Source organism: Hipposideros armiger, unplaced genomic scaffold, assembly GCF_001890085.2.
Source record: "Hipposideros armiger isolate ML-2016 unplaced genomic scaffold, ASM189008v1 scaffold_2013, whole genome shotgun sequence".
NCBI classification, from domain to species: domain Eukaryota; kingdom Metazoa; phylum Chordata; class Mammalia; order Chiroptera; family Hipposideridae; genus Hipposideros; species Hipposideros armiger.
The window spans coordinates 2,151-15,855 of record NW_017733362.1 but is presented as its reverse complement, the minus strand read 5'-3'; the positions used below and the strand labels follow the sequence as shown (position 1 = coordinate 15,855).

Here is a 13,705-nt window from a genome sequence, read left to right as displayed (position 1 = left end):
GAAGAGCGCAATGAGGTGCCAGCTTGGGCCAGTGAAGCAACATCCTCCACAACTATACTGAAAAACAAAACAACAACTTGTCTACCTGTCTGTTCCCCTTCCCCGATTCCCAACGCTGTGGCTGGGCTAGGACTTGAACCCAACTGTCTTATTCCAGATTCTGTGCACGGCAGCCACATGTTCCTGGATTCACTGATGAATGGAGCATAGCACAGTGGTCCTCAGACTTGAGCGAGCATCAGAATCATCTACAGGGCTTGTTAAAACACTGATTGCCAGGTCCCACCCCAGAGTTTCTGATTCAGTCGGTCTAGGGTGGGGGCCCGAGAATGTGCATTTCTGATGAGATCCCAGGGATGCTGACACTGTTGATTCAGGGGCCACACTTGGAGAACTACTGACTTGATACAATGAACAAGGCAGCTGCGGTGGGGAGACCTGGGTTGGGGCTCCGGCCCTACCTTTTTTCCACCTCTGTGACCATGGCAGGTCACACTTGGAGCCTCTGATTCCTCATCTATGAAAATGGGGATAATACCAGTAATCTGCCTCAAAGCTTACTGGTGAGGATCAAATGCAATAACAACATGGAAGTGTCTGGCTGCTGCCTGCTGCTTAGTGAGTGGGTCCTCGCACTCTCTCCTTCCTGTTCTTCCTCCTGAAGTGGTCCTGTGCAGTCCAGGGTCTCAAGCTCGTCTCTCTTAGTGATTTGCCCTGTGTTGTCAGGAAAGTCACTTTCCCACTGTAAGCCTCAGGTTCCTCATCTGTGAAATATCATCAGCAGTTAAACTGGATGGCCTCTGAGATCTTGTCCAGGTGGGGATCTTGGGAATGCAGGAAGCCAGGTGACCCTGCCTTGTCCAGAGTTTCAAATGCCAGACCCCCGTCCAGCAGGTCTTCCTGGCTCTGGAGAGCCTTAGCGGACTGCTCCCCCTCCCCTATCCCCGGGCCGTGGTGCACTACTCCTGCCAGGAGCTGTGCCGCCTTCTCTACCTGCTCATCCCGCTCCTGGAGCGAGGCGACGAGAAGCACAAGATCACTGCCACCACTTCTTCGTGGAGGTGCGGCCTGGGCACTGGGTGTGTGTGGGGGGGCAGCTCCCACGTCTTCCCCCGAGCAAAGGCCTCAGTTCATGTTACTGGTCTTTTGTCCTGTGCAAACAGTGCTGAGCAATTTACAGTTGTGAGCATGATTTCTCTTGACCATGAAGACCTCCCTCCTCCTTCCCTTTCCTCTTCTTCTCTCCACCCCTTTACCCCACTCTGCTCTTCCCAGACTCCCCTAGTGCCCCAGGCAACCACCATCCTTTGCTGGACACTGCTGTGTGCCAGGCACCAGATTGGGGATACAAGTATAAATTTGACTCCACTCTGCCCTCAATGAACTCTTGGTGTAACAGAGGAGACAGAGAACACCCTAATTATAACAGGATGTCAAAGAGTGACGTGAGCTATGAGGTGGGCAGTCCAGGCTACGTTGGGATAACAGGAGATGTGAGGTGGTAGGAGCATGAGAGAAGGCTTTCTGAAGGAAGTGGGTACTGGGGGAGGGGAGTGCTGTGGAGAGTGAAGTCAGGAAAAGATTGATAGGGTCAGACCCAGAAGGGGAGACTCACCAATAATAACAGCTAACATTTATTGAGCAGTCAGTACCTTCCAGGCACATTCTAAAGCTTTACACATATACACATGTATATAATCCTCATACTAATCCTATGATGCACATATCATTCTATCCCTCAATTTAGAGGAGGAAACTGAGACACAGATTTAAGCAGCATTTCCAAGGCCTCGCAGCCCGTAATGGCAGATTTCAGGATTTAAATCCAGATCATCTGGGCTCTTAAAACAAACACAATCTCTCGCTCTCTCTCTTTTGATTGTGTATGTGTGTTGGGGCGGGGTGTGTGTGTGTGTGTGTGTGTGTGTGTGTCTGTAAAATACATATGCCATAAAAGTTACCATTTTAACCATTTTTAAGTGTATACTTCAGTGGCATTAAGTGCATTCATATTGTTGTGCGACCATCACCGCCGTCTATTTTCAGAACTTTTTCATCATCCTTCCCAAGCTGAAACTCTGTACCCATTAAATACTAACTCCCCCGCCCCTTTTGCCCTGGCCCCTGAAACCACCATTCTACTTTCTGTCTCTGTGAATCTGACTATTCTAGGTTTTATATAAGTGGAATCATATACTATCTGGCTTATTTCACTTAACATAATGTTCTTATGGTTCATCCATGTTGTAGCATGGGTCAGAACTTCATTCCTTTTTAAGGCTGAATCATAGTCTGTTGTATGTATATACCACATTTCGTTTATCCATTCATCTGTTGATGGATACTTACAAAACCCATTCTCTTAACCCACCCTTGTGTGCCTCTTGTGACCTACTGGTTGTCATGTAGTGGGTCCGAGCTATCATCAGGGTCTGTACAGTGGAGCTCAGAGGCAGAAGGCTCACTGTCTGCTCCAACAGTAGGAAGTTAAGGGAGGCTTCCTGGAGGAGGTGCCATTTGAGCTGGGCCTTGAGAGGTGAGCAAAGTTTGCCAGATGGACAGGAGGCAGCATGGCTTTCCAGGTATTTCTTGAATCTTTTCTGCCTCTCCAGTTGGATTGTGAGTCTGAGGAGCAGGGACCAAGTCACATTTGCATTGCCTCCCCAGCCCAAGCCTGAGAGAGCCCCAAGAAGTGGGGGTTAAATGGATAACAGAGGGTCTGAATGAACACTTTCACACTCTGGCGCCAGCAGAATGTGTCGCCTCCAGGACGAGTCTGAGTCTTGGGGTCAGGAGTCCTGGGTTCCATCCTCAGCTCTGTTGGGCTCTCCTTTTAATTTATTTCCCACATGGCCCTCATGAAGAATGGGAAAGTACCATTCCTTGAAGGCCTACTATGTGCCAAACACTGTGCTGACCTCTTTCATATGTTAATTACCCCCACCAATCTGCACAGCAGTGCTGCAAAGAAAGACTTGTAGTGCTCAAGTTTAGGTGAGGTCAGGGGCATTTTTCAAGGCCACACAGCTCATGCAGTCCAGAGAGATTCAGACCATATCTACCTGACTGGCTCCTCTACACCAGTGAGCCTTGTGGGAGAGGTACTTCTCTTAGTCTGTTAGTGGCTGCTACACGTGTGTTTGGGGGAAGTGGTGGAGGTTGGACCTTGTCAGATCTCAGGGGATGCTCCCATGACTACCACAAGGTCAAAGACTCTAGACTTAGCCTTTCCCAGCATTCCCCTGGAACCCTGAGCTGTGACCCTCGGTCCCTGGAGCAAGTGTCCTCCCCCAGGTTCAGTGCTTCTCCCACTCCCCAGAAGAGATGGCCTTCTCCTGGCCAGAGCCAGGCCTGCCACATTCATTGTGGTGCTTTGATGTAGCTCAGATGTCCGTCGCTGGCTACCCTAGCACTCTATGCTGTGATTGTCTTGTGTATGCTTGCTTCTCTCAATGGTGAGTGAACTTCTCCAGGGAGCTGTGTTACCTTGGGCAAGTCACTGCACCTGCTTGTGCCTCAGTTTCTTTACCTGTAATATGGGGCTAATGAATTGCCCATCTCATAGGGTTTTGATGAGGATTCTGTGAGTACATGTAGAGCACTCAGAACAATTCCAGCAAATGAGACGTGGTCTCTAGGAGTCAGCTCTGCTGCTATTATTATTAGTATCATTACTCTTTAATGTGTCAATAGTGCCCAGCCCAGAACCTGGTGCAGAGCAGACCTGAGTGTCTGTTGTATTGATGGGTGGAGGGTGAGCTATGGGTGGGGCCCTGCCTTTCCTGTTCCTTCTCCCCAGCTCTCTCTTCTTATCATACAGACACGTGGTCTCAACAGTTACAGTAAGTGTAGGGCACGGGAACAGAAGGGAGAAGTGATTGTGAGGACGACTAGGCAGAAATTGAAGACACATGGCTGTGGTGGGTGGGAATGTGATAAGGGAGAGGGAGTAGATGAAAGCGATGCCTGCTTGGGGGCTGGGGCATGGTGTGGGGAGGTGGGGGGTTGGTAGTGCTAATCCTGCAATGGGCATGCAGGAGGAAGCACAATTCTAAGGAGGAAAGCAACCAAATTTCATGTTTTGTGCAACAGTGTTACCTAAGCACATATTCCATATCAGAGTTTGCATTAGGTAACGGGGACCCAAGGAAAAACACTCATTTGTGTCCTCAAGGGCACCCCCAGTGGGATAGGGGAGGCAGATGCATAAGCAGATGGGGGCACCAAGGTCTCTCTGTTCAGGGCTCCCAGGGACCCAGAGAAAGGGGTCATCCACCTAGGTGAAGCGTGGGGGCAGTTAAACATGGCTTCACAGGGGGCCGGATTTTGGATGGGGCCATGTAAAGTGAGGGGGGCTAGAGTGGAGGTGGGTGCCCAGCAGAAGGGCATCACGCCCGGACTGAGGGGACAAAACAGCCTGCGTCATTCCACAAACAATGAGTGGCTTGGTTAGAAGGCATGAATGAGGCCCCAGAGCAAGCAGGTGATGAGGACACGGGGGGGGGCGGGGGGGCTCTCAGCTGGAGAGTGACGCATTCAGCTCTGACATGAGGTGCTGATGGACATTGAGTGGGGATGTCTGATGAACTATTGGTTTTCTAAGGTGGAAGCTCTGGACAGAGGCTGAGCCAGAGATGGAGACTTGGGAGTTATTAGCTTAAGGACAGCAGTTAAAAATCCTGAGAGTGGGGGGCTTACCAGGAGAGTGAGCAGAGAAGACAGGGTTCAGGGCCGCCACCTCCGAGCGCTGGGTGGAAACAGAAGAGCCAGTGGCTATCATGAACCAGACCTGTGCTGGTCAGTACGATAGCCACCAGCCACACAGGGCCTATTTGGCCCTTGAAATGTAGCTCTCTGAGTTGAAATGTGTTGTAAGTATAGAATTCACACCAGGTTTCAGACTTGGTTCAAAATTCTTTTAAGTATAAAATATATCAATTTTTATATTGATTACATGCTGTAATGATATTTTAGATATATTGGGTTAAATAAGATGTATTATGAAAATTAATTCTACCTATTTCTTTTTTAATGTGGCTGTTAGAATATTTAAACGTATGCATGTGGCTCTCAGTGGACAGCGCTGACCAGACAGCAATCGTTCACGCCTCACGCTCAGCCCCTGGTCATCTAGCATGTACTACCAGTGCATGGGGAGCCCGGAAGAGGGGTGCCTGCCCCTTTGGCCCAGGGAATAATTACTGTTACTCTTCAGCTCCTCCAGATGGAGCAGGTGCGTCGGATCCCTGAGGAGTACTCTCTGGGGCGGATTGCAGAAGGCCTGAACCACCGCAACCCCATCCTGAAGGTGCTGTCCATCCGAGGCCTGGTCATCCTGGCCCGCAGGACCGAGAAGGTGAGCGGAGGGCAGAGGAGAGCCCGGCCCAGCCAGGCCTTGGGCTGGTGGAAGGATGGAGCTGGCCAACTCTCAGATGTGATGGCTGGAATCAGAGCCCATGTCAGTCCCTGCCTCAGTTGTCCCATCTGTAAAATGGATATCTCCTAATAATTCCCTACATACTTTATTTTTTTTAAGTAGTTTCCAATCCAGTATTTCACAATGGCCCTAAAGGCAGTGTGTATAGTAGGGGCTGGTGAATGCAGTCATTTTTACTGTTTTACAGTTTAGGAACCCAAGGCCAATATTGTTGTGGCATTGTTAGCATTTAAAAAAGTGCTTTGATTTTCTCTACCAGTCATTGTTGCAGCTTATGATGTATATAGTGGGATGAAAGGACAGGGCACAAAGCTAACTAACAATACAAGGAAGCGAGTAGACAGCAAAGGGCCTCAGGTATCCAGGCTAGGAAAGACTCAATGAGGCCAAAGTGGGCTTAGGGGAAAGCAAGCGCTTGAATGAGGGCATTCCAGGCAGAGGGGACGGCATAAGCAAAGGCCTGGGACTTATTTCTCCAAGTTCTCAGTGAATCAGAGGCTGGGTCTTCCACCTGTTAGCCTAGGTAGGAGCCCCCCTCCTAAATGCTCCTGCCCCTCAAACCGCCAAGCTGCGGGCACTCCTGCCCTCCGTGGTGAAGGGCCTGAAGTGCGTGGATGGGCTGCTAATGGTGGAGGCAGGCCACAACCTCAAGGCCATCTTCAAAGGGTAGGAACGGAAGCTGAGTGACAGCTCAGTCTATGTGGAGACGCTGCAGGTCCTGGGGCCACACTTCAGTGATGTAAGGAACCCTACTGGGATTGGGAGTGGGAGGGGTGCGGTCAGCACATGGGGGGTCGTTCTATACTACCCTGGGGGCTGCAATAGCTCCCATGGCCCGTTGGGACCTGGGCAGGGCCCAGTCAGCCCAGGGGAAGGGGCACCTTGCTCCCGGTGGTCCAAGTCTTTCCTTTTCTAGTTGGTTCTCACAAGGGAGCTTTTTTTGTAATTAAGTCTCCCAGGGGGTGCATTATTGGTCCCGGGAGAAGGGGCATTTGTTCACTTGGCACTAAGGCACCTTTAGGTGAGCAGGAGCCCTGGCTGGGAAGAGTGGATGGAGCTCTAGACCTAGGCTCTGGTGAGAGGGATGCCAGCCCCAGGTCAGCCCCACCAGGTGGCCTCCGCTCTTCTCTGCCTCTGGGCCGGTTGGGCCTGGAGAGCCCCATAGAATGAGTGGGAGGAAGGTCATGGTGCCCCCACGTGGAGCTCAAAGGCCCAGGCAGCCTTTTGGAGGAGGGAGCGTGCCTGAGCCTCCGGGTCTGTCCTAGTCACGGGAGGACGTGCGCTCCTCCTGCATCAACCTGTATGGCAAGGTGGTCCACAAGCTGCGGTCCCCCCGTACTCCGGCCATGGAGGAGCAGCTGATCAGTGCCTTAGTGCCCCTGTTGCTGACCGTGCAAGGGGGCAGTGCCAAGTGGGCCAGGTGCGTGTGCACAGGCCCTGGGCTTTGTGGAAACGGATCCAGAATCACTAACAATCTATTGAGGGAAGTCTGTTTTCCAAAGGCACCCATGTCAGGATTCCTCCTCAAAACAGCCAACGTCACTTGTCCATTTCAAAGAGGAATGGATTTTCCAAAATCCAGTTCCACATAACTTTTGTTTCTGGAACATGCTCTGGCTGTCCTGGAATTCCACAGCTCTGGTATTCTCTTCCTATCGGTTCCCAGAGCTGCGTGAAGACCTTGTTCCGCTGTTCTTGCTTCACGGCTTGGAAATTGCCAAAAAGAGCTTATAGCCGGAAGCCCTGGGACAACCAGCAGCAAACCGTGGACAAAATTTGCAAGTACCTTGTGAGTGATCCCAAGACTACAGTGGTTCCCTATGAGTATGTTGGAGGTGGGCAATTCTTTCCTTTCTTTTTACATCCTATCAGTTTCATGATCACCCACGATTTGTTGGCTTCTGAATGTTTATCACCATCTCTGACTTCTCTCCTCATGCCTAGTGCTCCCTCTCCAGTGGCTTACTGACACCTCTGAGCCACATGCACTGCAGGCTCAGCATGTCTGCTCTGAACTCTGGCCTTCCCGTTTCAATTCTGCTCTGTCCCTTTAGATCTGCAAAGCTGAAACCTAGAATCATCCTTGACTCCTTTATCTCCCTCACCTTCCATATTGCATCAGTCTTAAATATCCCAAATATCTCTGAATCTGTTTTCTGCTCCCATCCCCACTGTCATTGCCTGTAGTTTAGGTCATGGATGCGTCTCAGCTGGGCCATGGGTCCAGCCATCTACTGGGTCTCCCAACCTTTAATTTCATCTTCATGGACCATCCAGGTCACCAGAGCGCTCTGGTTAAAATACACGTCTGTCTGTGTAATATTCCTGCTTGAAGACTTTACTGGCTCCCTTTTCTGTAACAGTAGTTCCCAAGTGTATTGTCTATGACACCAGTCCTATTAGATATGCCCCACAGGGGAGAAAAGAAGTTGTAAGACAAGTAAGTTTGGGAAATACTGCATTGTCATCTTCTTCGCGGAGATTTGAAATGTCATCAGCTTATTAAAGGCTCTGAGATTTTCTATGCTGAGGAAATATTTCATGGTTGTTTATTTCATGTTTTCCCAAACTTATTTAACCACAGAACCTCCTTTCTAGGTAACAGCTGAGAACATCCTAAGTAAGGTAGGAGTGAGCCACAAACACACAGTCAAACGCTGCAGTGCCAGACATAGCCCAGTTCCTCCATATAACATTTGGGAAGCTTTGCCATCCAGTCCCATCTACCTTCCCTGTTGTCATGCACTGAGTTCTCCAGGATGCAGACTCTGAGACAGAAATTAGCATGCAAGAGGTTTATTAGGCGTGGAAGGGAGGGCAGGGAGCAGGAGTGCAGAGGGTGAAGTCAAGCTACGGTGTAGCTTCAGGGGAGGTCTCAGCCAACACTCTGTGAGATTCCCCAAATCGGGGCCAGGAGTCACTGGATGCCAGCCACCCTGGGAAGGGATGTGACCTTGGCCCAGCAGTTCTCTTCAGCTGAGACAATCCCCATCACTGAGGGAATAAATATTTCAAACCCAAAGGGAGATCTTGGCTTGGCATGCCAGCATCCCCTACACCAACCTAACAAAAATAGACAAAGTAACAGATTGCTACTAGGATTGAGAAAAAGGCTCAAATGCATTATCAGTAATGTTCAAAATCTCCTCAGTACGGAGCACAGTGTGGCGGCTGAGCGCTGGCACTTGCGGCTGGTCTATGCAGACACCATCAAGGACCTCCTGGCCAACTGTGCCATTCAGGACGGTGAGTAGCTGGGGCTGGGGAGGGTGCCTGGCCTCCTGCATGCCTCCCTCTGCCCTGGGAGCTGAGTTAGCCGTGCCCTCCAAAACTAAGATGGAAGAAGAACAACTTGGCTGTTCCTCATCTCTTCCTCCCCCGCAAAAAAAATAAGGCCCAGGAAAGGAAATGACTTGTCCAAGGTCACACAGCTAGTTGATCCAGAAACAGGACAAGATCATCAACTCCAATTCCAGGCTCAGTTCCTTCCCTGAAGGCTCAGAATACCCTTGACCCTGACCCCCACCTAACATAACTAGTCCCCCACCCCACCTCCAGTAAAGGACAGCAAGGGCTAAGCATAATGAGGGATGACTCGGGAATTTCAGGAACTAAGGGTGGGGGAAGGAAGGCTGAAGAAGTGGGTGGGACTCCCTCCTAGGTTCAGACCAAATAATGGCCAATTTGCTGAATTTACAGTTTTCCAGTTTTTATGGATATGTACACGAATATGTTATTTTTGAATGTAGTGAATGGCTGAATATAAATGTTATTCTTGTGAACACATTTGTTCCCCAAATTTACTGATTCTTCATATGAATATCCTTTCGCATTTAGTCAAGGAAGACAAATTTGTTCTTAGGAAAACCACTACGAATTTCAGTGTTTAATATGAGAATGTTACACTGAAACTGGGAATATTTCAAATCCCTTCGAAATCATTTTCTGTTATGCCAATACTGTATTTTGGGGTGTGGGGGCGTGTTCTTTCATCATTTCACCATGCCTTATTACGAGGATCCATTTTCTTGAGTCTATCCATAAGGAAGACCTGTACATTTGGAAATTCAGTGAGTAGGTCGCTTGATTTTTGACAAATTGGATTTTCCCCTCCTACCCCCACCTGTCCTCACCTCAGCAGGTCCTCTTGTAACTGTTTATACACCAGTTTTCAGCTTCAGGTTTCTTTGCGAAAGGGCTGTGCTGCTTTAAAAAGCCCTGGTCTAGGTGACCCCGGGCCTGCTGGCAGTGCTGTTCAAGAAGCCTGAGGGGTGATAAGGTGGTGAAGGCTGCGGGGTGGTGGCGGGGCTGGGCCTATGGTAGGAAGGCTTCTTGGAGGAGGTGGGCTGGTATGGGCCATGAAGGCCAGACCAGGTCTTTTTTATTAATTAATTAATTAATTAATTATTATTAGTTTCAGGTGTACAAAACACTGCAATAGTTATCCTTTTACTTCCCTTGCCCGTGGGGATGTATCAGTACAAATATTGCTCAGGGTAATGTCTGCAAATTTAGACCCTATATTTTGTTCTAAGATTTTTATGGTTTAAGGTCTTACATTTAAGTCTTTAATCCATTTTGAATTTGTTCTTGTATATGGCGTAAGGAGGTGGACCATTTTCATTTTTTTTGCACATATCAGTCCAATTTTCCCAGCACCGTTTATTAAATAGACTATCTTCACTCCAATGTAAATTCTTGCTTCCATTGTCATAGACTAACTGTCCATATATGCATGGATTTATTTCTGGACTCTCTATTCTGTTCCATTGATCTATGTGCCTGTTTTTATGCCAGTACCATACTGTTTTGATTACTGTAAACTTGTACTATGTTTTAATGTCTGGTAGCATGATACCCTCGACTCTGTTCTTATTTCTCAGGATTGCCGTGGCTTTTGGGGACTTTTTTGGTTCCATATAAATTTTGGGATTATATTTTCTATTTCTGTGAAAAACGCCCTAGGTAGTTTGATAGCAATTGCATTGAATCTATATATTGCTTTAGGCAGTATGGACATTTTAACTATATTAATTCTTCCTTTCCATGAGCATGGTAGGTATTTCCATTTGTTTGTATCTTCTATTTCTTTCTTCAGTGTCTTCTAATTTTCTGAGTACAGATGTTTTATTTCTTTCATTAAATCTATTCCTAAGTATTTTATACTTCTTGAAGCCATTGTAAATGGAACTGTTTTATTAATTTGTCCTTCTGACAGTTTATTATTGGTATATACAAATGCAGCTGATTTCTGAATATTGATTTTGTATACTACTACCTTACTGAATTTGTCAATCAATTCCAATAGTTTTTTGATGGAGACTTTGGGGTTCTCTATAGTATCATGTCATCTGCATATATGACATTTTTACTTCCTCCTTACCGATGTGGGCCTTGAAGGCCACCCAGACCTTGATACTTGTTGGGATTGTGGGGGAGGGGCCTAAAGGGAAGGGGAGCCCTGACCGCTTCCCCCCACCCTGCGCACAGCCACCCTGATCCTGAGGCAGCCTCCGAGGGTGAGTCGGAGAGCAGGGGAGAAGATAGTGGGTCTGGACGTGGTCATGCATACCTGTGTGGATGTCCTTTGGTGTGTGTGTGTGTGTGTGTTTTGGTGTAAGACTATGTATGTATAGGCGCGTGAGTGTGGTGTGCCCCAAGCCTGAGGGGCACACCTCTGGCACCTGACAGCTGAGCACATTCCAGCCCTATTGGCTCTGTGGCCGTGGGCAGGTTATTTCTGAGTCTCATCCCTTCCTCTACATAAGAATACCTGCTGCCGGGCTTTTGTAGGGTTAAACTCGTAGTACATATGAAGCACTTAGCGTAGTGCCTGGTACATGGCAGGCGCTCACTGAATATTCAGCACAACCCATGAATGATCACACGCCTCCAAGTGGGGTGTGTGCACCTGCACAGACATGTAAAGAGACACGTGGGTCTTTGTGCTCAGTGGGTGTCTATCCATGTGTCTGTGCATGGAGGTATGCCCACAGGTGTGTGTCTGTGCAGGTCTTTGTTCCTGTGTCTGCACAAGTGTATGCATTTGCCTGTGTACGTGTCTATGTGTGCCTGTGTGTATGTGCGTGCGCGCGCACACTCGCACACTTTGGCCGGGCCTTCCTGCTCTCCTGTGGTCCCTGCTGAGCAGTGTACGGGCTGAAGTGTCCCTCAAGCATCTGCTTGGGGAGGCTGAGGCAGGGAGGGCTGGGCCAGAGTCGCTGTCACTCAAGGAGACACTGTGACGCTCTTGGGCTCTGAGTTCTGGGCCTTCCCACAGGAGCGTGGAACTAGTGCACCAGGTGGACGAGGATGATGCCATCTACCACGTCATCAGCCCTGCCCTCGGCGGTGATGCCAAGCCCCAGGACTTTGTGATCCTGGCCTCCCGGCGGTAGCCTTGTGACAATGGGTGGGTGCCTGCCTGCTGTGGTGGGACGTGGGCGGGCTCCCAGAGAGGGGACAGCAGCTTAGAGTCAGCGCTGTGCTTCCTATTGGCTGTGGGACCCCAGGTACCACTTGGCTTTTCCTGTGGGTAAAACAGGGGACAAGGGATCACACCTCCCCTCTGGTCACTCATGCTCTAAACCAGGAGTGTCTGTCCCTGGGGTGGCAAGGCCATTTCTCACATGGTACCTACTTGGTGTCCATCCTCTGAAAGGCTCATGTTAGTGGAAGGGTGGCAAGTCGGCCAGCTGTGCCCCAGTGAGGACAAATGGCCTCATTTCTGCTGGAAATAGGCACAGCAAGATAAGGCACGAAAACTCCAAAGCCCACCACCACAAGTGTCTGCAGTGGAGGGCTTTTCCACAAAATCCCCAGTGAAGTCACACTGGCTTCTGATGAATTCAGTGCTGCTCACACCACATGGGTGACCCCTCCCTCCAGCCTGGCCCAGAGACAGGCGTGGGGCCTAAGAGTTTATGAGCCTCAGACTCTGGTGTCAGTGCGAGGGGGCTCAGGAGCCTTGGATGGACATGATGGGCTCTCAACTTCTCTCTGTGCCCCTCCCTGCCCTTCTGTTCCAGGGATCCCTATGTCATTGCACTCAGGTCAGTTACGCTGCCCACTCACCGTGCTACGCCAGAGTATAGGCGCGGGGAGACCCTCTGCTCAGGCTTCTGCTTCTGGCGCAAGGGGGAGCAGTTGACAAAGGTGAGGCCGTGACCCCTTTCCCATCCTCCTGGACCCACCCCAAATCCACATTCATGTACAGAGCTCAGTGCTGTCTGGCTCACACAATTCCAGCCCTTGGCCCCATCCCCTGCCTGCCAGCAGGCTCTCTTCTAAGTTGGGGGAACCTAAGAGTGTCAGGCTGAAAGTGAGATCTAATCTCACTGTAATTAAGATCTCATCTGTGTAGAGTAAGTCCAAGGCCACTACAGGGTCTTGGAAAAGCTCTGGACATTCATTATTTACGTACACACCCCTATCATTCTAGGAAGGCTTTAGGTCGTTCTCAGGGCCCATCGAACTGTGCAGGGAGGAGGCTGAGAATGCGCCAGGGTGGGGATACGCAGCTCCCCTCAGCTCACAGCTGCTGCTAGGGCTCTAAGACTTGCCCAGGTAATATACTTTCAGGATGATCCCTGGGCTTAGTTCTAACTTGTCTCTAAGGCCCTAACACGCCTTCTAAACTGGATTCCATACTGGGCTCTGGAGACCCAGTCCCTGTCTGCCAGGGTCTCTGGCTGGTTGGGGAGGCCCATGGTGCAGTGTGTGTGGTGACAGAGGGAAGCTAAGGTTGTGAGCACCCAGAGGAAGGGGCCGGGACACCTGCTGGACGTCACGCCTGCCGGTCCTGTAGCCTTCTAAGACCCCAGGCTGCTGCCGTCCCCGCAGGCAAGCAGGGCTCCCTCCCCACTACCTCCTGTCCCCTGGGCTCCCACCCCTCCCCAGCCCAGCTGCCCTGAGTGTGGCCTTCTGTCCGGCAGGTGTCCTACTACAACCAGGCCACTCCGGGCTTTCTCAACTATGTGACCACCAACGTGGCTGGCCTCTCCTCCGAGTTCTACAACACATTCAAGTCCTGTGAGCAGTTCCTTCTGGACAACCGGAATGATCTGGCCCCCAGCCTCCAGACCCTCTAGGCGCGCTCAGTGGCCACCTCACTCCCACTCCATCCTGCCAAGGACACATGTGCAGTGCTTTGAGAAAGGCAGAGCCATTTATTTCTTCCTGCCTCCCTAATGGGAAGCTTTGACCCCAGGGGTCCTTTCATTCACTGGGTGGTCATTCTGCCAACATCTGCCAACAAGTCTTTGCGGT

At 50.1% G+C, this 13,705-nt stretch overlaps 1 protein-coding gene across 1 annotated transcript in view; it reads left to right on the top strand.

The window, feature by feature from the left end:
- LOC109378462 (maestro heat-like repeat-containing protein family member 7) overlaps positions 1-13,459 on the top strand; it is a gene marked incomplete at its 5' end in the record, with an annotated part of 34,436 nt that extends 20,977 nt beyond the window's left edge. The window contains 10 exon segments of the mRNA XM_019634842.1: positions 895-1,045; positions 1,048-1,061; positions 5,216-5,354; positions 5,995-6,176; positions 6,703-6,850; positions 7,096-7,226; positions 8,589-8,683; positions 11,718-11,849; positions 12,466-12,592; positions 13,372-13,459. Coding sequence (XP_019490387.1) covers positions 895-1,045; positions 1,048-1,061; positions 5,216-5,354; positions 5,995-6,176; positions 6,703-6,850; positions 7,096-7,226; positions 8,589-8,612 — 789 coding nt within the window.
- Between the last annotated feature and the right edge of the window lie 246 nt (positions 13,460-13,705).